The sequence below is a fragment of the Orussus abietinus genome, unplaced genomic scaffold (genome assembly GCF_000612105.2).
Source record: "Orussus abietinus isolate OABI.00-Male unplaced genomic scaffold, Oabi_2.0 scaffold1, whole genome shotgun sequence".
Lineage (NCBI taxonomy): Eukaryota > Metazoa > Arthropoda > Insecta > Hymenoptera > Orussidae > Orussus > Orussus abietinus.
The window spans coordinates 3,707,275-3,733,579 of NW_019396017.1; the positions used below are offsets into that span (position 1 = coordinate 3,707,275).

The following is a 26,305-nucleotide window of genomic DNA, read 5'->3' on the forward strand; positions in this document are numbered from 1 at the left end:
CGACCCACCACCTGGTACTCCGCGATACTCCTCCACGGTGATATTCCCTGGAGGAAAAGCGCTTTTCCCCAGGAGAAATCTGGCTTTCGGAGATTCGTAGATTCATAGATTCGTATATTCGTACATTCGAACATTCGTACATTCGCGTACATTCGAAAATTCGTACATTCGAAAATTCGTACATTCGAAAATTCGTACATTCGTACATTCGAACATTCATATATTCGTACATTCGAACATTCGTACATTCGTACATTCGAAAATTCCGTACATTCGAATTCGTACATTCGAACATTCGTACATTCGTACATTCCGAGATTTCAACACAAGTTCACATCCATACAGGACCGCTGCAAACCGTAATGATTACGTTAAACATCGTAAATTTGCCACGTTATGACATGTAATCTCTTTTTATATAAAAAGTACGAATCGAGTGCCGTCTATGGGAATTTTTTTTCTGCGAGTTTAGTGATGAGAAATGACGCTCGTCCCTACATCTTGGCGCAAAATGGTTGTAACGGACGATTAAGAGAGACAGCGGAGACATTGATTAAGGAGTTAACTTGAGCAGTCGAGCCGGGCTCTTTCGAATTAGGTTCACACGGAATTTCCGCATCTATGAATCGATGACCTATGTGTACTAAAATCCGAATTATCCACATGTGGTAGTAATCGAAATCGGCCGACCACGTGCGTCACGCGTAGGGAAAATGACGCGTCGAGAATCTCGTCAAATGCATCAGCGTCTAAATAGGGAGTTGGCGAGTTTCCATCATTGTTGAGAAAACTGACGAATCTAAATTATTGAACCGTTTTACGATGCGCGTTGATTGTCGGGGGATGGATGAAACGCCTGTTACGAGGACGGCTTCGGTCACGGATGATTCCTTAATATTCTTTTTCATGTAAATTTTCAAGCATTGTTCCGCTCCGCGCCCATATCGCACCTTTTCCGCGACAATGACATTTATACGGGTAATTGCAGGAGGAGGCATTACGGTGCGACAATACCGGAGCCAATAATAACGCGGTGTAAAATATTGGCAAGTTATCGGTGAAACGCATATCTCCACCTATTCACTACTTAGCACGAGTGTAAAGACATTTTCTGGGTTGCGTCGAGAATAATAAAGCATAATTTTACCGCCATGTCCCCATGCATACAGTACCATCTCGGTCAGATGTCTCGTCTGCTTTCAGCTCGGGAAGAAACTTACGTTCCACTACTTTGGATTTATTAGACAGTTCGACCAAACTCGAATTACCTCCGAGCCACTTTTCGGTTTAACGTCAAAATCAAGAGGAATCTCCATTTATAGTGAAAGACACTCAACGAGAAATCAAGGAATGCGGTAATTTGGATCCTATCTAATTTATAAGAAATTCAGTTAAAAAAAGCTCAACGGGAACGTAACCGTCCAATATCCGGAAATCTCGAAATACGTCTCCTGTGTTTAATAAAAAAAAAAAAAAAGAAAAAAAATTGAAAAGTAGCTCAAGGATGATAGACGTCTTGTCATCTGTAATGACACCCTGCAGTCGATTTAACGGCCCATTCGGAGTCATTTTGTTCCACGTTGCGATAAGCAATGAAAGTTAGCGAAACCAGAAGAATCAATAAACGCGGATGAGCGTGGAATCTTCGTTGCAGCTCATCGAACACGTACGCATATTCAAGCTCGATTCGAAAGTGTAATAAACACGAGTTGAAGTAGGCACGACAAAGTAAGTATCCGCATTAACGGAGGAGGGAACTCGTACGGAGATGCGAAATACGTCCGAAAGCCGCGTGTCCGCGTCGAATCGATTATCGAATTGAAAGTCACGTTAGAAGTAACCGATCGTAAAATGCTCCCCGGCGAAATTGAACGTCCTCGCCGCAGCTGCAAGCTCCTCGAAACGAGAGGAATGCGCGAGGAACACCGGCGGATGACAGAGGACTCCTTCAATCATTCCGAGGCGAATCGAAAGCGTGAAAAATAATCAATCCGACTTCGAGACTCCTCGGGTGAGAGGCCTCGAGGTGGCCTTGCTCTTATCGCGGCGGTATCCGAGCGAATTAGCATATGGGAACACGATAAAATTAGCTGCGGTGGGAGAGCAGATAATTAACGCCGTCTTCCGGTATTCGGTTTCGGGTACATTAAGAGGAACCAACGGTTGCCTTTATCGAACCCCTCGGTGACAAGAACCTCGTGTCTACAATTTATTTATTAATTAAGCAAATTTTATTAATTAGCTCCGAGCAGATTGCTCCTGCGCCACGAGACGTCGGAGTGGATTCGAGATATGGATCGGATCGATTGCGTTGGATTCCTTTAATTTCCTCCTAAATATGAATTTACTTAGTGTCGCTTCAAGTCGACGTGGATCGATAGGGTTAACGGAGCCAGTACCAAAAATGAAGTTCAAACGACTGCCCTACAAATACGGATGGATGACCCAGTAATGATGGGCCGGCAATTATCCGGTTCTTTCATTGATGGATGACTACCGGACCATTCCAGGCCACCCATGAGATGGTTAGGTGAATATTGTCACGTGAAACGACGAGGTCGTGGCCTCGTAACTGCGTTTATGTCATTTTAAAGAAATACAATAAACAACGGCTATGGCGAAGACTACACTACTTGTTAAAACTCGATTCATTGCTACCAATAACCGGCAAATTAATTACGACCTATTTACCCCATGTGAACTAAACGAAGGACGGATTTTTAGCGGCTCCGAATTGCGTCACGTTTGATAACCGTCAAGAGACAAATGTATCATTGTGTCATGCCACGCTTTAACACGAAGTACGAAAGACCTTGTCGATAGCGTATCTTAGCGGAACGTTTTGTTGATCTTGCAGAGGGAAATCGTCCGAACTTCGGAAAGTTTACCATCCAGACGATAAAAATAAAACTGGCGGATATGAAAGAAAAAATTAATAATATTTCGACATTTCGAATTTATTCCGTAAAAAATCCTTCCCCATCGATACCCTTCTCTTTAACTGCTTTACGCGCAATTTCGGGGACATTTATTGCGCGTAAAAAAAATATGACAACTTCGTTGGATATTCGAAGGTTTCGTTCAATTCGATTTTCATCGAGCACCGCCGCTTTGTGCCGCGTGGAAATAACCGCGAGACTTACCACAGCGATTGGAATGCCGGGCATGATTTATTGTTAGAATCCGTTCCAGAATTAACGAGTGGGCAGAGGGTTAATATTAGCGTACGAACGGTATGATTATTTATACTCGAGCGTATAATCTGAAAAAAACGTTCGGTTCAATCCCCCAAGACTTTTTCCGTTTAAAACACTCGCCTTTAGATCGCGGACAGCTACTTAGCGGGATTTCTTCGATATCGGTACAAATGTCGTATTTCACAAATGTATGCTCGAAAAGTGATATCGAAAGTCCCGAGTGATTAAAAAAATGCCCAGCGGCCCGATGCTATACTTCTCATATAAATTATCCCTTATCAAACCGTCCGTCCTTTCTACATTATGGAAATCAGTAGACTTTCAGGAGTTGCGATTAAACAAAGCCAAATAAGTGAATAACAGATTATAAGTACTTTCCATGGAATGAGTTACACGGTACGGGGACTTCGGTGGAGATACACCGATTTGCATGGATCTGCCCACTCTCTAACCCTTATCGGCATCAAATTGTCCAGATTGACGACAAGCTGATGTCTGAACTTCCCATCGATTGGTAAATAAAATGAATCGTAGGGCCGTAAAATGAATCTCCAGGACCGCCTAAGATAAACGATAATTGAGCCTCAAACGGCAATGAGGAGCAATAATTGAGGCGATTAACGGCGCAAACCGTCCCCTCCTGGTGCAGGGTGCAGGCTGAGTCACTTTCGGGTGCCTCCTACATTCCTTGGGGACGACGAAATGGATCTCAACGAGCCGAAGGTAGTCGATAAGCACAAAGGAATGCAGAAGGCGTTGACACGATTCGTAAAGTACCGATGGGGCCAAACGTTCCTCGCGTATCTCGCCTGCGAATCGATTGCGACACGTAAGGAGACGCTTGCAGACCGGCGAACCGTGTCAGAAAATGGCAGGGAATATTGCGCAACTTCCGGCTGGTTGGATCTCCTCGAGGGGATAAACGGGGATCTTGGAGGCTGGTTCGCCTCCTTTTTCGAAAGAAAAGTTCCTTCGAACGGCTCCACAGGGAATAACGACGGACCGCGACGTCCACGGCGCGCTAATTTCGTGCGAGCACGGATGCTCGGCCAGACCACCGAGATGTAATTTACCGTCATTAATAGAGTTGCATCAGTGGTGGCTCGTTTGAGCGTGATGCATCGCGAGGAGTGGTCCAGTAGATTGATCGGGGCGAAGACACATCCAAGAAGGCTTCGCTCGCTTCGCCTCCGTGTGTGGGGTGGACGCGCGTATACCCGGGTCGGGATTACTTATCGTGCCACTAAGGACGAGGTGAATGTTAAAAAATGGAACACTCGACTTATCGAACCGAATAGATTTTTATGCCCCCCCTAATTTTTCCGGAAATTTTTCTCGCATTTTTCATTACCCGTATTCCCGAGCGTCGCGATAACTGCATTTCCTTCCTTGAGAGGGGTGGAGTCGATTCCAATACACATTTTTGCTTAAAAAAATTCCGAGTGGGTGTATAAATGTTAGGAAGTATATTGTAAAAATCCCGAGATGGGGTATTTGCATGGTTCGTTAGAAAGAATTAATTCATTTATAAGGAAAAATCCAGCCGTCCCACGGTACGATTGCGTTAGGGGAGGTGGGTCGATTTTGCGTATTTTCCCGGGCCTTAAACAACGCGTTGATTTTTAAATCGGCCGGTGCAAGCCACGGAGTACACGCAGGTAATTTCCTTGACAAACGAGGTTTGCAGAAGGCCGATCGAAAAGAGACCAACGTGGGGAGAGACGGAAGTGAAACGCGTAAAAACGGGCACCGTGGGACTCGCCGGAGTTTCGCCTGCATGTGCAAGGTACGCGGCAGTAAATAAAGATGCATTTATCTCGGATAATAAACCGTGGGTCTACATAGTATTTAACAGAATTAGATTGGATCTCGCGTGGTTAATCATACGGCTCAAATAAAAGTCATAACTACCGGCCTATTACCGTCTTAATCTTCGCGTACGCGGGTCCGCGTAAACAAAGTTCCGCTCCGGGATAGAAAGTGACAGTGAAAATTCCCAGATCTGGAGCATTGATTTTTCGAGGGATCGAGTCAATCCTGACTACTCGTTAAGAAGGATTCCATCGGAGGATACTGCACGGCAATTTCATGCAAATCGACGTGATACCGCTAATGCGATAGCACACCCATTACTGTCACGTTTCTCTGTTTTTCTCGAGCGATTCCCTGCCAACCCGTTTTCAGGACCGTCAGGAAATTACGCCTGGACGAGAGACGTTTCTTCGTTCGACTCTGCGTACATACGCGTTTGCGAGAGACCCTGGTCTCTATCGTTCGACGAGGCACCACTCGAAACGTCCGAGTATCGTCTCGTCAAACGATAGAAACGTCCTCGTCGAAAACCGCTTCGGGACGTGGAATTCACTTTACGAGGCGACATTTTCATTTTTTTTGTTCCTCCCATAGTATCGCAAAAGGATAAAGAGCGCAATAACTTGTTCGCCCTACGACGCAACTTCTTCCCAGTTTCAGCAAAGTCGATGATAAATACTGCAAATTATGACGGGGCGTTCGATTAGATTATAAGGGATTCTCGAGAGTCATCCATTCGATTAGTCTGTTTTTATCGCTGTCATCGGGTCGTTAGCCGAGGCTAATACCGATTATGTGCTTCTCGTTATTAGTTGTCAGTGCACGTTATGCAGAAATGAATTTCCCGTTTAAGCCCTTATCGAGATCGAATTACACGTTCCAGGAGTAAATTTACTGATATTTAAGTAGCGAGCACAATCAACGGGATCACTTTATTACCCTCGTTGGGACGTTTAATTGATTCGAACCCAGTTGTTACAAATTAAATTAGGCTAATCAACTGTCATTGACAGTGATGCCGATATGTAGGGGCGGTTTAATGCGGACTTCCGTAGTCGACTTCGGTAGGACGGAGGTTCAACGTGTATTGGATGTTGAGGAAGGTCGGGTCTTTCTATCTCCAGGCTATAGTGCGATGTATTGGCAAGCTGGGTTCATAAAACGGTTCCGTCATTTTTTCAACCAAAGGTCTCGCCACTCCGGTTTGCCATGATTTAGGCGAGAGTAAATTTATCGATCGAATACAATTTATCGATTTCTTGTTTTTATCCTGTCGAGTAGGTCTACACCTGGAGGGCTTTTTTGACATTTTCCGGAGACTGTCGCTTTCGGCAGGTACGATGTAATTATTTTAACGGCTCTTATGGTTCCGAATTTCATGGTATGTTTATTTGTTTCTCGGTATTTGACATCCTTGTATCCGTTGATACGACGACGGTATTATCGATTTATGCACTTTGAAGAGTACATCCTATCCGGTCGAGTCCACTCAGCTGTTGGATATGGTACGCACCATTACGTCAGATGGCGCCGGATATTCGTTCCGTTTCCGAAAATGAAATTTCCTTTTATTATCGCAGCACTTTAAATCCCATAATTTTTCTCGTCAATTGAAGGAATTGTAAAAATATAATCATCGGATCGATGGAAATTATGACCGTCTGTTTTACCTCCGGGGATAATTTTACCACCTTATCGGCGGTGATACTTTCGCAACCCTTGTTCCGGTACGAAAGTACCAACGGAAGATGCGCATGTGAAAAATGTAATATTTTTTAACGAGGGTCATTTCGACCCGTAAAAAAAATTCCTATGAATATATTTTTTGACGGTATTAAAAAAGTTGACACACCTCTGAAAAATAATTCTTTCAACGAAGACCAAGATATTTGCACGCGACGTAGTTACCATTACTAAATTTCAAAAATTGTTTCTAATTAAAGATATTCGATTGAAGTGCGAAAATCGATGCACGATAGGTATCGATCGGAGCTTTTTTTCACGACCTTTGAATCCAACGTTTGAAATTCCCACGGATCGCTCACTTCAGTTTTTAGAGAATATAACCATAACCAAGAAGACACTATTACGAACCGATTAGAAATTCGTGATCGAATGCAAACGTTATTAAATCGGCATTCACGCAATGGGGCCTTGTATCAGTACACCGGATACAGTAGGGAATTCAATACCGCGAAATACATCTCTCGATGCAACATGCTTCAAAGATACGAAGGTTCCCATCATTTTCTTGATTGGAGGTCCCGGAGCAGGGAAAGGTGAATTTCGTATAATCAATTATCGAGAGGTTTTCTTAAAATCAAAGCTTGACCGTCACCTAACCGCATACATTCCAGAGATGTTAGTAATTGAACGAAGAAGCTGTAGTTTTTTTAATGACAATTGTTTTCAGCTAAACATTGCGCAAGATTGGCGTCAAAATATGGATTTACGCGAATCTCGGCGGGCAAATTAATTCGCGACGAGGTGACGGAAGGAACCGAGCGCAGCCGCATCATTGGGGATATCATCACGTGCGGAAAATTGATACCAGCGGACGTGATGCTGGAAATGATAAAAAGAAAGATGTTGGAAAACAGGGAAAGTCCGGGATTCGTGCTGGACGGTTACCCCCGACAAACGATTCAAGGTACCTCGTGACGTTGCTCATATATCCTGGAATTCTATTTTTTAGACCAGTCGCGCTAGGGGTTGGATAAATTTCCAGATCTAGGTTAAAAAAAAAAATACAGTGAGACTTCAATTCCGAACCCTTATCGGTTTCTTCTTGTTTGGTCCCTCTCCTTTTAAGGGAAAATGTTCGAGCAGGAGGTCGCCCCAGTGGATTTGGTGATCTACTTGGAAGTGAACGAGCGTATCCTGAAAGACAGACTATTGGGAAGGGCCGCGTCATCGGGAAGGATAGTCCAGGACATGGAAGCGGTGAAGGGTCGGATCCAGATATTCCGGAAGAATGCCCCAAAAGTCCTGAAATATTACAAGTCGAAATTGGTGACTATCAAGGCAGAGTTCGACGCGGAGGACATATTCGAGCAGATCTGCGAAGCGATCGACAAAATACCGGGAAAGACTATCCCAGGATCTTAGGGACTTCTCTTCGAACGACGTCAGATACCGAAAGCATGGAAAGCATCCTTTAGGGAGGGATTCTCATTTTCTACACAGAGCCGACCGCAATTCGTGGTCGCGATGCATATTTTAATGCCGCGTATTACCAGTATATTTTGCGATTATTGGAATAAACATAGATACGTAGAAAAAAAAATGTTTCCTCTTCCATGCCCTAGCCCCCAAGCCATCCCTCGATTTTCAGGTTCCTCTCGTACATCCTCCCGCCCCGAAAGGAATCTCCGTTGAGCCTCCTTTTTAACGAAACGCTCCGTCGGGGTCCTCGCAATCGAGTCGCATTATCCTCAGCCCCGTCCCCTCGGATAAGACTTCTTTCCTCGGAGCCGAGGAGTCCTCCCGGCCTCCTGGAAGTTTTACCGTCCCCCGTGTGTGGCGAACTGCCGACATCCACGGGGGTGCGCCCGTTGCGCAACCCCCGGGTCGTCGGCGGTTGAAAGGCTCCTCGGTGAGGGTGTGGAGTCGGTGACGAGCGAAAGAGCGTGTCAGATGGTAACGCTATTGGTGGACGGTAGCGTCAGAGCGTCGCGACGTCATTGGCGGTGCGCCGGACGCCGGGGCGTGGTCGCGCCCCGGGTAGGGGTGGCGTCGCTACCCCCGACACCGATTACGAGAAAACCGCAGGGTCGTCGACGGTAGGAATCCAGCATGGCGGACGCACCCCCGCGCCCCGTTCGCTCTCTCGCCAGGACCCAAGGCGGGGAATATCCCTCAGAAGTCGCGGAATCGCCCTCTGCGCACCTCCCTGCGCAGGCTCTACCCCTATCGCCGCGATCCTTCGACCGATGAGCCTCTGATCCGGACCGCTCCGGGAACCTATCGACCTCTCTATCGAAAGACTGCCATCGCTCGCATAAATTTAAATCGCCAAGGAAGTGCGGCAATTTCATCCGAAGCTCCTCGATGCAGGAAACGCATTAAGAAAGCACTTCCGACTCAAATTAACGGGGTCCAATCCCCGAGATGGGCGATAAACTCGGAGATCGATCCCCTTTAACATTGTCCTGCATCGTGAATGCCAAAGTCGATCCACGAATCGGAATCACCGGTCCCCGGTATTTGGCATTCGAGGCTCACGATTTTGAGGCGACTTTGTCGCGGATTACCGAATTATCGGCACCGCGCGAGTCAGGGAAAGGAGTGAGAAAGATACGCGAGGAGCGGCGGTAACGAGGCATTAATCGAAAAATGATAACCACCCTCCCCCCTGGGGAGTTCCTTGGCTCGCCCCTCTGGCGGTCGCCATTTGCTCGAGTCGCCGGTCCTTTCCCTGGTGGAGGAGCGTCGCGATGGTGGTATCCGGTCTCCGGTATCCGGTCCCGGTTCCGGTACCAATGACGATCCGCTGCCCCCTCCGGGCGGCTGGGTGCAGCCAACGATCAACAATTGCCGGGTACCGGCGATCCGGGGCTGTAATCGAGTGGGGGTCGAGGGCGGCAGGGGAGGTCGGGCGTCCCGCCACCCGTCGACTGGGGGTGCGCAGGCGCCGCGACGCTCGCCGGCGCCGCGTCAAACGTAGCGGCTATAGGTTAAATCCTCGTATCCGTTTTTGTTGTTTTTCCCGCGGTGCCTCCTGATCCCGCCTTCAAAAGTACCTCCGGACCAATCGCGGGTGCACCGAGACGCCGGCCCGTCGGGACGTCGCTGTCGCCGACGCTCAGGGCGCTCGCAGTCGGACCCCGTCGACGGACCCCGGTAACGGGACGGAGACGTGACCAACGACCCCCAGGCCGACGGGGATGACGCGTCTCCTCCGTCGGACTTGACGTCGGACCGTCGAAGTCTTCAGCCTCGTCTTCGGCCTCGACGTCTATCGCAGGGCCTAATCGTCGACGGAATCGCTCCGACGAATCGGTAAGTGACGCATTCCTCTCGTCGCGACGGAGCCGACGAGACGCGACGGCCGCGATTACTCGGAAAGTTCCCCGGGTTGCGCGAATCCGAGAGGAGGAAATTTTTTCGCGACAACGCGAAGAGTGCAGCGATTGGGTGTTCAAATTCGAGAATCGCGGGAGGGCGGAAACTGGACGGAGTTGATCTTGCAATCGAGACCCATTTTCCTAAATTTTCAAAAAAATCGCGAGTGAGTAGAAATCGAATTATTACAGGGTGCGCGGTGATTTTCTTTTTTGAGAAGTGAAATTTTAGGGAAATCTTGGATCTGTGCCGAATTTTGTCGAGTCTTAAACCTCGTCCAAGGGTATCATTTATGCCGATAAATAAACAATTAGGGTGACGTGACGTGCAACGTGGCGTAATTAATTTCTCGTAATCGACGCAACGTTTGTGACAAAAATAAAAAATTTTTTTAGTGCGCATCTAAATTGTTGTCTAATCGCGAAAATCCTATTGGAGGGCCGTAACGTCACCGTCGGATATAACAAACGCGATCTCCTATGACTATTTAGCAACATAAATTTATAAAAAGAAAATTGCAGAATAAATTATATTTCCGTTTAGTGTTGTGCTACTAAGCTGTCGTTTATGACAGGTGTAATGGCACGTCAAACGGAATGTTTGGACAACTAAAAAATTTAAATTTACGCCCCGAGACGTCAGGTGCGGCAACGGTATGATTTTTATTGTACTATTAATTTCAGGTGTGCGCCAAATTAACAACGTTCCGAGTGAACCATGAACGGTTCAGCGCCCGTCGACGCGACGGAGGAGCAACTGCATCATAAACATCAGCAACAACAAAATGAAACCCACTCGGAACATCCCCGAAGTCCCGTGAGCCCCATAAGTATCCGTCACGGTAAGCCTCAAACCGTCCCTCGAAACAATCCTTTTCCATAAAGTACAGCGGTACATCCACCCTCCCATATTTTTCATTCGAACAATTGCAACGCCCAATTTGACCGCAACGTGAAAATAAAAATCAAACTTGATCCCCAGAGACTTTATCAATCGATTACGTCGTGTTGAAAATTCCACCGAGTGGGCGTGGCCGTCAATAAATCCGTCTTGAACATCATCTAAAAAGTTCTTCCCATTAATGAGCCCTAAAATAAGTCCCAAGTTCTTTAAACATCCACCGATAGAACATTTCAGCCGGAATAAAAATCTTGAAAAATCATAAAAAAAAATCTTTCTGAAATTCCCACCAACCCGATAACGACCATAATTATGCATACATTTACAATATTTTCCCACAACACCCGATAGGATCGAATCAACCTGCCAAATTATTTAATCCGAAGAATTTCATAGGAAGGAGAAATTCGAATTCCCACCCCTCTCGAGGTCTTGAACCCTTTTTGGGGGTAATTTTCGCATCGCGTTCCCCTAGTGCGTGGTGATCGGACACTCTGACGGATTCAGCAGATCGTATCGACTCGCACTCCACCCCGAAGCGTGCAATTCTCCGTAGCGATTTATACCGAGGGTTTTCGTCGGTCCCGGGAACGACGTTACGCCATTAGAGTAATCAAATCCTTGTCGCCCGTGGGGCGGAATGCGGCGCAGGGTTAAACGAGAAAAAATTATGCATCCTCGTCCGTGTGCCAGTGGATATGGAGGCCGGCGCCGGGCAAGGGCGTCAAATTTCATTAGCATATCAATGCTGGTGGATGGCGCGGGTTTCAAGGCGCCACCTGCGCCCCGTATTACGGGATCATTGGGGGTTGGCGCGACGGCGTCCCGAGGAGGGGCGAGGCGCTATGAGAAATGGCAAAGGGGCCTCGTATTTTCGAGATTACGCGTTTCTCGCTCACGCCGGGTCAATTAATAATAAATTTAACCTAACTCGGGGCCTGCCGGATTAGGGGCTGCCCGAACGCGCGAGGATTACCCGCGATTCGGTTTCCTAGATGCGACCTCGATTACCATTCCGGATCGGTACTCGAACGAGCAACAAATTCGCAAAAAAGTGCATCACTTGAAACTACCCCTCGAGACATACTAAGAAAAATTCTGTATTTTCTCAATTATTGGGAAATGAAACCAATGGTACCGTCGATAAGAGAAGTGGCGATTCGATGCAGCAGGGATATGATAAGAGCCTCTCGGTCAAAGAACCGTGCACTCGATGGAATTCGATTACCGAACTAACGAGTTATCGCGGCTCGGTGTAACCAAATTCCGTCGCGTAATCCCCTTCGAGTTAACGCGATCCGGAGCCGATATCGGCCTGATTTCGATGTTAATGGCACTATGGTCGATAGACGGGGGCATTGAAATTTCAATGGAGTTTCGTCGAGCCTCGAGGCCGCGTCCGGGGCGAGCTAACTTTCAGTCGGAACGGATAAAGCGATAAACGCGATTCCGTCGAATTGGACTTTGGGGGAAAGCTTGACCGATAAGGTGCGACAGGGTGCCGAAGGTGATTCGATGGCGTCTGCCTTGATATCGCATTCGGCTCGAGACGTTTCGACCTCCGAAGAGCTTCCTCCCTCGAAAGGGTCCAACTTCCGAAGGGCGGTTCCTTACTTTTCTCCGCTGACACCTCCCCTCGAGAATGCGCCTTCTATACATATTAATGGCCCCTGACGCGTAACTCTCTACTTCCTGAGCTTTTTCCAAACTCATTTCGCGATGTAAATGCTGTTTGCCCAGGCGAACCTGCCGAAATCCTCGGTAAGCCCGGCTGCTAATGGAAAAAAAGATATTTCTTCGAATGTCTCGAGAGAGTCGAACGTAAAACCGATATTACTAGATGGTGGAGCGATGCTTAGATTGATAAGGGCGGTGCAATATTTATTACAGGGGGAAAATTTCTCGAACGGAATTTTGTTAGGAATTTTCCCAGGACGCCGAATGCTAGGAAATTGCTATAATTGCGGTATTCGAAAGAGAGGGATAATCGTATTCTCTCGATCACGGTAATTGTCAATCCCGTTGGATCGCACCGAGTTCCAGAAATCCTGGGATGTATGGAGGCAATCCATAATGTTTGCGCGACAAATGAATGCAATTAATTCGCAGGCCAGTGCGGTGGAGCTACCCCTGGGTTTAATAAATCAATGGAGTTCGGTGTTAAGGGTAGCTCCTCTTTACGCTTTCCTCCTCGGAAGGGGAGAGGATTGGTCAGCCCGTGGGTCGCATCTCATAGGCGGAAGAGATTTTTCGGATTAGCCGACAGGGAGCAATCCCGCAAAGCGGAAGCGAATTGCTTCGATAAATTGCATTTCGATCGCGATCGGAGAGCCCACACATGCGAGGATTTTCCGGCTTCGAACGCCTCCTCGGAAATATACCGGATTTATCCGCTATCTCGTTGTCCTTTATTTCGCTTCATTTTAATCGAGAAAATTAATCGGTTAAATTTAACCGTCCAAAATTAACCACTTTAGTAGACACCGTAACTGGGATTACTATAGCACCGCGTTACACTTTCTTTTTGCAGACTCCGGAGAGAGCAGCGTCATCTCCCCGGGACTACCGGAGCGTTACAGTCCGATCGGTGCACCAGGACCAACATCCAATCATGATCCTTATGCATCGAGATCGGTGCAAGAGTGTCCGGTACCTCTTTGTCGCGGACTACCGACAGATTTCCCCCTCGCGAGATCGCCATACCTCACCGCTCTCGGGAACGGTCATCCTCATCTCCTGGGACAGGTCCCGCAGCAACAGCAGCAACAGCCGCAGCCTCCGCAGCAGCAACAGCCCCAACACGGCAGCAAGTCCCCCCGAAGTCTCGGACTAATTTGCGTAGTCTGCGGCGACACCAGCTCGGGAAAGCACTACGGGATCTTGGCATGCAACGGCTGCAGCGGCTTCTTCAAAAGAAGCGTCCGCCGGAAGCTGATTTACAGGTGAGAACCTACGCTCCTTGCTCCGAAATTTCCCAACCTCCAGGATATGACGAAAAGCGGGGGACTTATCTAAATCGGGTTTAGTCGTCGGCGAAATTCATAAATTCATCGAATTGATACCTGACCTAGCGCGGTGAATGGGGGAACGAGAAAAACAGAGAAAGAGAGCAGGGTGCATTGGCGAGATGGCACGGACCAACCACCGTGGCGCCATGTGGTCCAAGTCGAGTAGGCTCATCCTAATACCACCAACAATGCGCCGGAATAATGCGAATCCGGCGAGCCTCGTGCACCCGGTAGGTGCACCGCGCCGATTCGATGCCAATGCTCCACGGCTCGTTGGAGGAACCATTCTCGTCCCTTGGGAATGACTATCCATCTCCATCGAATCCCTCTCAACCGGAATCGCTTTCTGCACCGATCGAGCCTTCGAGGGTGTGCGCGCTCGTCTAAGCGAATGGCAACCTGCATCGAGGATTTCGAGGAGATACGTGGTCGAGGACTCGATGGTGAAACCATCGACCCATCGAGTGGAAGCCTTTGAAAAATGATCGCGCTTTCTGGCTCGGCCTGAAAAAATCAGGCCTTTAAACGGCCCCTGGGGATAGGGAAGAGAAAATGGTCGGAGCATGGTCAGACGATCCTCCTTTCGCTAAGACCAGCTATTAATAAAACGGAAGTTCGAGTAGTTTGCAGTATTTTTTTTTTCCTCCACCGTGGAAACAGTTTTTGCAAATTTAACAATAGTGGTTCGCTTTGATCGGATATTTTTTTTTCCAAATTATGGACTTGAATATATTACTTGTACAGGGCGTTATTCGTCGTTGGATATTTCAATTTTCGGTCGTATCGAATTAGCCGTGCCTTTGAAATTCGGACTGGGAATCCGTGGGCATATTCATTTGTGGCGCGATATTGAATTTTGAATAAAACCCGATAATCGGGCTTGTAAATTACAACCGGCACGCCGACTGCATGGTATAATACGTCGGATAGAATTATCGAATGCGGGAATATCTATTTATTAACGTCATTTTAATTCTCGATTAATACAACCCTCGAAAAATGTGTATACGTGACTTGCGTACCGACTGCGCACGTAGGGTGTATCTTAAACCGATGCGTGCTCGGAGGAGATTTAAGCGAGGAAACGCGTTGTGATGCAAATTACAATCGTTTGAAAATCCTATCTAAATACCCATCTACGTAACGATAATAACATATATAATAATAACCGATCGAGGCATAACTCATGCCAGCCAAAGTGTTCCAAATGTGCGAAGAACGGACAAAAGTTTATCCGCGAGACTTATAAAACCCTGAAAAATCATCAAGGATCTTACCCTCGGAGGTTTGCAAGCCGGACCGTTTAGAAATTCCCTACCTATCGTTTAACAAAGGTCAATCGTTACGCAAATCCCCCAGAAGGGTGACTCGACGAGACGCGTTCTTTCATATCGAGGCGACTTTCATTTCCCGTAGGCATAAAAATAACTGAAAAGTGCTCTGACCGTATTTTCACCGCGTTTTACATCTCGGCATTGCGTCAACCTATCGATCCCCCTTAAACGCAATCGAAACCTTTCGGTGAGAGCATCGAAGAGCCATTCGCGATCGTCAACGAAAAGGATGGACAGAAATTCCCTTTGAAGTGAAAAAGAAATACGTATGACCGAAAGTAGCGGAGAAAAAGCGACTTTCATTTCTGAAACAACCGTTCCTTTACGGCCAAGTCCGCCGCTCGTCCCGTTTATACCTAACCGGGGTCCTTTTTAATATGCTGTATACCTTTTTAATCGCTCTAATCCAGCCAGGGAGGGTCGTATTTTTTTCCGAGCCCTTCGGGCCGGCATTTCGAGCGGCGGTCGTTTTGGACTTCCAATCCAGGCCGATCGCCGGTCGAGCTTTTTTCCGTTCTCGACGATCTATTCCTGTCAGATGGCTGTAATACGGTAAAGACTGAAGAGCCTTCGCACAGATAACCAATTACCGTCGGGGCGAGGGTTGATGGCTCGTCGCAGGGTCGAGGCGACAGATGCGTCCCGACGCGCCGCGCCGCGACGCGCGCCCACAATCGCAGGATTACGAACCGCGCCGCTCTTCCGCTCTTCTCCCCGATCCTACCGGGGATCGGTTAGATGCAATTATGCTCATCCGATGCCGATATGGCCGCTCGATAATTCCAATCGGTACTCTCGCGCGTATTCGGCTCGTATGACACTTTAACGACTAAATTACCGCGGCTTCGTTACGCGCTCCGAAACGCGGACGTCGCGGCGCGGCGTATGAGCACTTTCAAAATGTACGCGTCCGTTTCGAGTTACGTGGGATATATCGCCGGCACTTTGCCGAGGGGAAACGAAGTCGTTGGAGTAGGACCAAAGCGAGAGGAGAAATTACAAACGTGAAATTCGTGCCCGATCGGGATATCCAAGCCGGGTGCGTACCCCTTGTCAAAATGTCTCGGTAGATGCCGGTCTTCGGAAAAATTCCGACAATCGGCGCGAGAAGAACCACGATACTCTGGAATTCTCCCACGGAGGTCGGAATATTAAAGTCCAAATAATGAGGCGCGATAACCAGCGGCACATGCTTCCGGTTATATGGAGCGTAACTCGATAAAGCAAACAATGCCGGTCCGGGAAGAACGGAGAGATGCGTAAATAAATCTATGATGTGGTTCTGAAGGGTGAATGGAGGGTGAGCGGAGTCTGCAGTCTCCGGTGGGGTGTGAACGCAAATCAATTTGTGCGACCCCCGCCGGCACGCCACGCACCGACCCCGTCGTGCTCCTCGTTCACCGCCCCGGGACAAGATAGTCCTCTGTGAATCAGCCCTTTCCACCACTCGAACTCTTTCTTCTAACTGACGTCACTGGAAATCGCGCTAATGCCCTCCGGAGACCAATTGACCGCGAAAATGATCCCCGAGAAGAAAAAACCGCGAGTCCTTTTATCGACTGGGAGGAAAAGAGCGTCGACCACGAGGCTCTCCCCCTTAGAAAATTCCCCTGAAACGACTAATTTCAATCGCGGTCGTTTCATTCCGACAAAAATATCTCCGTCTTCGTTCTCGATCTTTGGCCCTGCGCGTTGCAATTTTCCGTCACGAAAATAAATTTATCCGGAAATTTCAAGCGCCAAGGGGGGTCCTCGGGATTATCCATTTTGCGGAGCCTAAGCTCCGTCGAAGTTTCGAATCGCTCCTGTCGGGATATGCCGAGATTAAGAGGATAAGGGCAAGGTACGTGACTTAAGGGCCTCCTCTTTGCGCCGCGCGCAAGGGATAACGGGGTTAGTCCAACAATGAAAGTAATCGAATTTAACGCCATCTCCCGAGCACTCCACTCGGATTTTCGACAAGTGCCGGAGGATTCGTCGTCGAGGGAGTCAAAGCGACGCCGGTGGCTTCGGCCCTCCACGGGGTCGGCGTAAAATCATATCGCTCGTCGACAAACGACGCAAGGATTCATTCTAGCCGAGTACCGATCACGATATGAGATACGTTACGGGTATTCTTTTTTTACAATTACAGGTGTCAAGCGGGCGACGGTAGATGCGTCGTCGACAAGGCCCATCGAAACCAGTGCCAAGCGTGTCGTCTGAGGAAATGCATGCAGAAGGGCATGAACAAAGACGGTAAGTAACGAACTAACGAACTGCCCTTGGAAATTAAATCCCGGAGACCCTAGGGCGCCTTCCCCGGCTGGATTTCCATTCATTCCGAACAGCATTTATCGGCGAAGAAACGCGAGACGGAGAGGCCCCGTCCGGGGAGACATCTTTGTCTCGTAGGAAGGAGTTACGGATCCCGCAATGTTATCCGTTTCCGCCGTAATACGCGAATCAATCAGAACCGGGGGCACTCGGCGATGGCCCTTTATGCTCGCGACATAAATAACTGGATAAGGGCACAAACGGCGAAGCGGATAAGCGAGGGTGGAAGCCATTGGGCCGCGTTCGATTCAACTCTTAATGCTTTTGCCGGCGAAACCGGGGGCGCACCTGGCACGCTCCTTTCTTTTACCCTCCCGCCGTTTCTCGTTTCGCGGGGCGCTAACTTTCTTATTGCCGAACTTGATTTCGCAATCGACGGATTGGATCCTTTCCCCTTTTCGAGACGGTAATTCGTGCCAGGAAGGACTCCTCGCGTTCCGGCTCCACCCTTCGCGTTTGCCCTCTTTGCCACACCGGGGCAGAAAACGATCCCGAAGTTCGAGACGAGGACGATCGATTGGTACCGATTCCTTCGCCCGACTCCCATAGCCACCCCTGGTACGAGAATTCCTCCCCGAAATGCGTCGTTCCCAGAAATGACGGGCAATTCAGGAGCGACGACTTTCAGACCGGGGAAAAACTGCAGGATCCGGAATACCGGGCAAAGTGGAGGGAGACCAGATAACCCGAGAAAATTTAACCCTTCGCGAAATCGAGAGATCGACCCAACTCTAGAGATTCCACCACCCTCCGCATTTCGCGGTTTTCCCGGCGGCCCTGTTGTTCCCCGTACAAAGGGCGGTAATAAACATCGTAAACGTCATCCGATGTGTTCGGGGAGACCGAGTTGACCCGCGGGATCGTTATCCGGTAACGATGGACCAGAAAGACGGTAAAGGACGACGCAGGGCGTCCACGTCTCGGTGGAGGTGCACGTGGTCCTTCGTGCGCTCGGTAAACACTGCGGTCGTTAGCGTCGGTCGCGTGGCCCGACGCCCGAAGGGTTAATTGGAGGAAATAAACGTATGCAGGGGCGGTGTACGCAGATATGCGTCTCGCCGCACTTTTGAGCCCATCGCGGATAGACCGCCCGCTGAGAGTCGTTTCATGCAAATGAGAGAGAAGAGGGCCGCCGGGACGTTTATCTCGTGGGCTCGTCGCGAGAGAAAAAGAGGTGGCGCCCGCAAAGGGCCCGCCGGACCCGCGGAACCCCATTACCGGACAAACTAAAGCGAACCGGCACGTTTTTATTATTACGAAATTATGCCGCGCGAGGACGCCGAGCTAGGTTTAAAGACCCGGAAAACCGGACCACTTTTGCCCAGCGACGCCGACCGGTGCACCAATTTGCCTCGCTTCTACCGTTGCTCGACTAATCCTGCCGATCGCTTTATGGGTCCATGGATCCGGAATCGTCGCTTTGAGTTACGAGGAAACTTGCACCCTTTCGACGGATCCCGCGATCCGACGCGACGCGAGACTCGTATCTTTCCCTGGCAGAGAATGGACGTAGGAAAAATCCTATTAAAAGAGGATAGAACAAAATTAAACGAACCACGGTAGAAACGGTTCGATCGGTCCACGTGTATGGGAACTAATTCGTTCACGTGCCCGTGGATTCATCGATCACGTCACTTTTGCCGTTGCCGCGTCCAGCTGATCGCTGCACGTGAAAAGGTAACTTAAGTCTCTCCCTTTGACCCTGCCTAATAATTCCTCGATCCGATTACTGGCCGCGATCGATAACGTTTGATCGCGGAAGATCCTTCCGATGCCCACGATGATAGGACCTTCGCCAGCAAACTGCTAAAATGTATTACCTTCCATTAACGACGCGCCTCCGCTGCTTAATTGGCACCGATTAATTGATACATTAATAAATTCTCTCGAACCTTGCGAACCTTATCAAACCGGGGAATTTGCATCGAACGAAACCGATGCGACCGAGCGATGCATTTTGCGTCATGTATTACCCCGAGGTGCATATATCACGGGGCCCCGCAACATATTTACGGTCTTCTATAAATACGCCCCGTCCGAACGGAAAAATGGTAACCGCTCGATTATCCTTTCCAGCCCATCTTCCGGTCCGTGTAAACGAATCTCGGGACGAGCATTAATTTTATGCCGGAAATCCGGCCGGCCGATCGGGGCGTCGACCAATTTCGCGAGAGACTTGGCCTCCACCCCGTGGAGCGAAATTAATCGGCCTCGATCGACGGAAAAATGACTCGCCCGCTTTCATGGGAGGTTACCTAACGTGGAAACAAACAATGCATCTGATTTCTGGACGTCCGTTAAATTCGTCCTGTCAGTCGCACGCGTTCCCGTGACGCAACCGCGTTACGTGAACTTGACGAAAGGGAGGCGGGCTCGATAGGTCCAGCTCCGATATTTTCGGCGATATCGTATTTATGCGAAGTCGACGCACCCAAGGACCCCGCCTCTTACGTCGAGAACAAATTCGAGTTATGGAACGGCCGCCCATTTATGTTCCCAGCGGTGCAGAATGAACGCCAACCCAGGAACACGGCGACCATAAGACCGGAAGCTCTCGTCGAGATGGACCAGGAAAGGGCGCTTCGCGAGGCCGCAGTGGCCGTTGGGGTCTTCGGGTAAGTTCGGAATCTAAATACTTTACATTCCCCTTATAAACATCAAAATCGACCATCGCTGGGAGCCCCCAAACTACCCCGACAACGATGGAAAAATAATCGTAAGTGCTCGTTACTCCCACCACCATGGTGGGGATGCACGTTTCGAGACTTTACAAATTGCTCTGAATTTTTTTTAACCGTCCCTACGGATGTAATAGGGGAAATTGATATAATGTAGACTAGAAAGAAGAGAGTCCCTTGCAACGCAAAATCTGGAGCATCTCGAGAGCAGACCAGACTTCGATTCGAGGGAATTCGGGGTGGGAAGCTTCGCGAGAAGACGCGAATATCCGCTATCGGGAAAAATCGATCGTCAACGGGAGCAAGAGGAGCACCGATAGAGGCTCGAACCAATCGACAGGAAGCTGAAGCAACAATGGAATCGATGGACCCGGAGCACCTGGGACAACGGAGGGGCAACTGCCGTTACCACGTTTGATCTTGGCAGCATTATCATCTTCAACATCGGGAGCCACCGGCGCGGCGAGCCCTTGCTCGCGGGTCCATCGTGAAAAATTACCTTTGACCAACGCCGCGAGACTCCGCGTAGCCGCTCGTCGAGCCGTGGCTAACCGGAAATCCATAGAGCGCCAAGGGGTGAACGTTAAAAGCGACGTAACCGATATCGGATGAACCGGTGGAAGCGCTAACGCAAGGCCATCTCGGCTGGCCATCTCGAGGACGTTTTTCCTTCGAAGGAAACGTCCCCGAGTCTCGTGAGGATCGAAAGCCCAAAAGGATCGAGAGATCGAATGGAGTCGCGTTAATAAATTCGAATAAAATATGTTCCGTTCTGCCAGTTTGAAGGCGTTCTCCCTTACAAAGTGAGAAGAGGTCTCTTTTATTGCTCGTATACAACGCGGCTAAGAAAAATGCTCGTATAAACAATTTCTCTCGAACGCACAGCGGCTGCGAAGAAGCTCGAGCGTGGGTCGGGGGATCTTTATCAAAGGGATCTCGGCCAGTAATATGGAGCACCCTTAAAAATAGTCTCGACGAGCCGAGTAGATTCGGAGGATTTGCAGATCGCGGTAAAGACCCTTGCCCCTTGACGACTGCAGATTTTTCCGTAATTTCCGACCACGTAACGCTCGAACTCCCGCACTGCGCCCATCTTGCGTTTCTCGTGCACTATAAACCGCGGATAGAAGTGGACCACTGAAAAACCATACGAAACCCCATGGCACCGAGACGTTAGCCCACGTGGAAGCCAAAGTCGAGAACCGAGTCGCCATTAATGATCCGGGAAAAAATGGCACGAGCTCGTTCGCCCGGTGACGAGGTTAACTTGATTTCATCCGGGGACGAGGGTCTCTCCAGGGTGGGCGAAACCACGTCGGGACTGTCTCCGATGTTTCTCTCGAGATGAACCGGAGCGATCGGTGGTAACACGGACCGGACGTTACACTCCGACTTGGCCAACTTCCTGGAGGACTCCAAAACAGCCGAATCTACGTCGTAGTCCGAAGAATAGAAGGCTCTCCTCAGGTTCTCCGACTTCGTCTTGCGAATCAGCAGGGCCACTCGCTTCCTCAGTCCAGCTCTTATGGAATCCTCTTCCGGTTCCTTGGTCCGCTCGTTTGGATTTCTGGTGACGCTGTCCAGCATCTCCAAGAGTCTGTCGAACGAGTTGCAGATCTCGTCCAAGGACTGCTGGCTGACCAACAGGAAGCCTCTGGTCTCTCTCTCCTTTTCCTTCAACGCGGTCTCCAGCTCCAGGAGGTTGTTCCTGGTGCTGCGCAGTTTCGCTTCCGCGAACTCTCTCCTGGACCTTTCCTCCTCCAGGAGAAGATCATTGCGCTTGATCTCTTCAAGAAGTTTGTCGTGCTTGGCCCGTGCTTCCACCAGCTGCCGAAGTATCTGCTCGATCTTTTCGTTGGTCTCCTCTTTCCCTTCTTCCCGCGCCCGCTCTTCACCTTTTTCCGCTCGACCACCGACTTCCACTTTGTCCGTCGTAGTCAAGTCCTCGACCGCGGACTCCTCGTTTTGGAGGTCCTCGCTGCTTCGAGGACCTTGCGGACAGATTTGGGACCGAAGATCCAGATGGAGAGAAGCCTTCCGCGGAACATCGCTTTTTAGGACCCCACCCTCCGAGTCCTTCTTTAAACCGGGAGGTAGCGGTGGCTTGGCTTTGAGACCCTTGATCGACCCCGACGTCGGCGGAATCCTGCGAACCTGCACTTCCTGAGAGGATCTCTTGCTCCGCGCAATGACCGCACTCCTGGGACGTTGAACGACCTCCTTGCCGACCTCTTTCTCCGGCTGTCCACTTCTAGGACCCGCCGACGAGGTCCTGCGATCCTTCTCGGCCAGATTCAGCCAGGAGTACTCCGACTTCCCCGGGCCGTGATTTGCCTCTAGCTTCCTCGTTATCCTTAAAACCGTCTGCTCCTCCAAGGAGTTCATCCTGACGTCCACGACGGAAAGCACGGCGTTGTCGTCCAGCATCCGGAGGATCTCATTCCCGATGACCTCGGTCAGCCCACAGTGCTGCAAGTCCAGCGCCTTCAGCCAAAGGCTGTTCCTAATGGCGTCGATGATCTCGTTCACCGCCGAGTCCCCCAGACGAGGGTTCCAATTCAGCGTCAATCGCCTCAACCCGGGCATGGCCTCCAGATTGGGCTCTCGATACCTCAAGGATTGCTTCCAGGTGTCGTGATACAGCGACAGCTCCTGTCTGGACAGGGCAGCGGCCAAGGCGGAGCCACTCTTTGCCGTCAGGTCGCACTGACTGAGATTCAGCGACCTCACGCTCTGCGCGTCGGCCACCGTGCGGCAGATCAGCTGACATCCGTCGTCGCCTATGTGACACCTCTGCAGTGAAAGATGTCGGAGGCTGCTGGTGGCGGAGAGACCCATGCACAGCACGGCCACGCAGTCTATGGGCAAGGGGATGCCTTCCAGCTCCAGATACGTCAAGGACGTCGAATTTCGGACGCACTGGGCCACGCTGTGCGACAACCACTCCAGGAGGAAGCGGGTCATCGCCGCAGGGGCCTTGCCCGCCGCGCGGGCTTTCCGCTCGGAATCGACGTCCTCGATCAGCTGACGATACTGGTATCTGCTGCGAATACTGATGGACTCTAGGGTGCTGTCCAGCGACAGGGCGTTCAGGATCGGCGCCCAGTCGTCCATCTTGACCCTGTCCGTCGCGAAGTCCAGACTGCGGGGCAACGTGACGCAGATGACCGGAAGTGGACGCGAGTGCTGCTTCTTGCAGAGTTCCATGTAACTCGCGGCGAAGCTCTGGCTGCCGGGGACGACCATCCGAGTCGTCGGCCGGTACCTGACGTCGCGACGCGTCGGGACGAGCGGTCGACGAGGTCGCGACGTGGACTCGCGATCGACGGTCGTCATCGCTTCGGATCGGCTGACGGCGAGCTTCGAGCAAGACGTTCCCGCGCATGGATTTCCACCAAGGATGGGACTTCCGCGACACGCGACTCGCTCTTCCCTGGTCGACTCTTCATAAGTTTTTAGAGAATACCCTCTCTGGCCTTAATCGAGGCATCAAATCGCGCCGTTGACAGCTAGCCGCCCAAACAAAATCCACGGAACTCCCAGAAGTTGGCGGTCGGTCCTCGCGAGATATCGGGTAGGAATCTTTATCGCGAGGATGGCGATCGGTCGAACTCGAAGGAGGCCTTCGAGTCGGGGATTGTGCCAGGCGTACCGGAGGAATTAAGAGCAAAAAGTAGATCGATATCTCTGAAGCGTGAATGAACTTTCGAGAGGAACGCGCGTCGCGGCTTCGGGTATCGAAACGCCCGCCACCCCCCGTCCAACCCTCCTTGTCGCATGAATGAAACGTTAATTTAATATAATACCGTCCACCTTGCGGAGATCGATCGGCTCGCTTGCGTCAGCCCGTTGACGCGAAGTGACGCGTTTGTATACTTTTTCCATTATAAATCTCCTCCGTCGATTTTCCTCCAAGCTCCCCACCGATAATCCTCGGGACACCGACGAAATTCCCAGGCATCGAAGACAATATTTAGGATTTCGAAATTAATTTCTGTGCAGCCCGCCCGTTTCTCTGGCGATGGCAAGATACACCACGCCGTTGCCGTTGCCATCCGTCGCTCCGACGCCCAACTCGGCTTCCGCGGCGACGCCACCCCGTCAAGACGTCGACGATGGTGCGTGTACAGATTTTCCGGCATTTTCTCCGTTCCGAAGCTCCCTATTTTTTCATTCCTAAGCTAACCGAAGGACGCGCGGTTCTCTTTGCACAGGGAACGCGTCCGAAGACAGCATAGACGTGACCAACGAGGAACCGTTGACCCCCCAAAGAAGCGGATGCAACCAATTGCCGCCGGTCCTTCCGTCTTTGTATTCCCCGGCCAGTGCCGAGACGGTGTACGAGACAAGTGCGCGATTGCTCTTCATGGCAGTGAAATGGGCGAAGAATCTGCCCTCTTTCGCCAGCCTGCCCTTCCGGGACCAGGTCATCTTGCTGGAGGAGGCATGGTCCGAGCTGTTCCTCCTGAACGCGGTGCAATGGTGCTTCCCTTTGGAATCATCGCCACTTTTCAGCGCCGCCGAGCTGACCGCGCTCACCCTCTCCCCGCAGCAGCATCCGCACCCTGGGATGCACCACCCCGTGGTCGGGAAACCGAATCAGGTGGCTGCTGACGTCAGGCACCTTCACGACACTCTTCAGAGATACAAAGCCGTCATGGTCGACCCCGCAGAGTTCGCCTGCATGAAGGCCATCGTGCTCTTCCGGCCTGGTAAGCACGTGGGCTATTCCCTACGCACGCGGGAGAAGCTGCCTTTGACCCCGCTTAGAAAGAACACCGCGATGTGGTATTAACGATGAAAAGTGGGGTATTACGTGCGTATCATAAATCGGTACGATGATACCGATGACGCGAGCGTGACTTTAGCGAATGATATTGAACGCCGAAAGGAATCTCTCTTGGACTGGTAACTCGGGGGTGGCTTACCCTTCAGAGGATGAACAGTGCGTACTCTTAGTACACCGTTTATAACGATCGAAGGTACTCCAGTTTCAACGGAAGATACTCCTCCGTGAGATTTGGATTCGAGACTCGTTACAGGAATCGATTCGCTCCCGGGGAAGTTTTCAGGAGGCGAGCATCTGCTCCTTGTTAGGGAGCGGCATAATTAATTGTAAAAGGGTTCGAACGGGCAGGGAAGAGACTGCCATCGTTTCTCGCCTTCAAGTTTTTCTTTGTGTGCACAGAAACACGCGGACTGAAGGACTCCAGTCAGATAGAGAACCTGCAGGACCAGGCCCAGGTGATGCTGGGACAGCACGCGAGGACGCAGCATCCTGGCAGCCCTGCCAGATTCGGCCGACTGTTGCTGTTGCTTCCGTTGCTGAGAACCGTGCCCGCGTCAAGGGTGGAGTTGATCTATTTTCACAGGACTATCGGCAACGCTCCTATGGAAAAGGTTCTATGCGACATGTACAAGAATTAATCGGCTCTTCCGGAAGAACTACGTCGACGCTTCGATCGATCGACCCGCGAAATTCGGATCGATCGATATCGGAGTCCCGCGATCGAGGCCGACACCCGGGTGGGTGATAATGGAAGAGATAACGAGTTCTAGCCCAGTAAAGTACACTTTCTTCATTTTTGCGAGAAAGCACGTATATATATATATCTACACCGCGACCGCCGTTCCCTCGAGTAGCCGGGGACGGAGAACCGCGAATCGTCTTCAGGATCATTCCCACCCTGACGAAAATGCCCATGTAAATTTACATACATTTTTACATACCCCATATACGAAGGTTTGCATAGAAAAACCTGAATTAGATGGGGCATTACGTTATAAGTTTCTGTAACTTAACTTAAATGCCGAGGCGACGTAATTTTATTGCCATTTATCGTGGGATTGAAATAACCAATGATTATGGAAAATTTACATGGGCATTTTTATCAGTTTAAGGGAATGCGAGGAATCACGCTTTCGCTCTCGTTGTCCGGAGAGTTTTGACTAGTCGATGACTACCGATCGGGATGTCTTTTCGTTTCTGGTCCTCG

At 50.1% G+C, this 26,305-nt stretch overlaps 2 protein-coding genes across 2 annotated transcripts; both read left to right on the plus strand.

Moving 5' to 3' along the window:
• The first annotated feature begins 7,155 nt into the window (after positions 1-7,155).
• Positions 7,156-8,117, plus strand: LOC105697901 (adenylate kinase isoenzyme 1-like). Its single transcript, XM_012421633.1, has 3 exons — positions 7,156-7,288; positions 7,423-7,659; positions 7,822-8,117. The coding sequence occupies exons 1-3, from the start codon at positions 7,156-7,158 to the stop codon at positions 8,115-8,117; spliced, it is 666 nt and encodes a 221-aa protein (XP_012277056.1).
• A 1,773-nt stretch (positions 8,118-9,890) lies between these two features.
• LOC105697941 (photoreceptor-specific nuclear receptor) lies at positions 9,891-25,736 on the plus strand. The gene is made up of 8 exons (XM_012421687.1): positions 9,891-10,010; positions 10,757-10,914; positions 13,504-13,915; positions 17,450-17,553; positions 20,132-20,246; positions 24,312-24,427; positions 24,524-25,021; positions 25,498-25,736. Exons 2-8 carry the CDS (start codon positions 10,791-10,793, stop codon positions 25,734-25,736), a joined length of 1,608 nt encoding a protein of 535 aa, XP_012277110.1. The 5' UTR covers positions 9,891-10,010; positions 10,757-10,790.
• The last annotated feature ends 569 nt before the right edge of the window (positions 25,737-26,305 follow it).

Bases quoted from the DNA above. Each gene is read 5' to 3' on its own strand.
- LOC105697901 (XM_012421633.1), top strand. From the start codon at position 7,156: ATGGGGCCTTGTATCAGTACACCGGATACAGTAGGGAATTCAATACCG. The intron at 7,289-7,422 runs GTGAATTTCGTA...AATTGTTTTCAG, and splicing joins AGGTCCCGGAGCAGGGAAAG to CTAAACATTGCGCAAGATTG. The intron at 7,660-7,821 runs GTACCTCGTGAC...TCTCCTTTTAAG, and splicing joins CCCCCGACAAACGATTCAAG to GGAAAATGTTCGAGCAGGAG.
- LOC105697941 (XM_012421687.1), top strand. From the start codon at position 10,791: ATGAACGGTTCAGCGCCCGTCGACGCGACGGAGGAGCAACTGCATCAT. The intron at 20,247-24,311 runs GTAAGTTCGGAA...ATTTCTGTGCAG, and splicing joins GTGGCCGTTGGGGTCTTCGG to CCCGCCCGTTTCTCTGGCGA. The intron at 24,428-24,523 runs GTGCGTGTACAG...CTCTTTGCACAG, and splicing joins CCGTCAAGACGTCGACGATG to GGAACGCGTCCGAAGACAGC.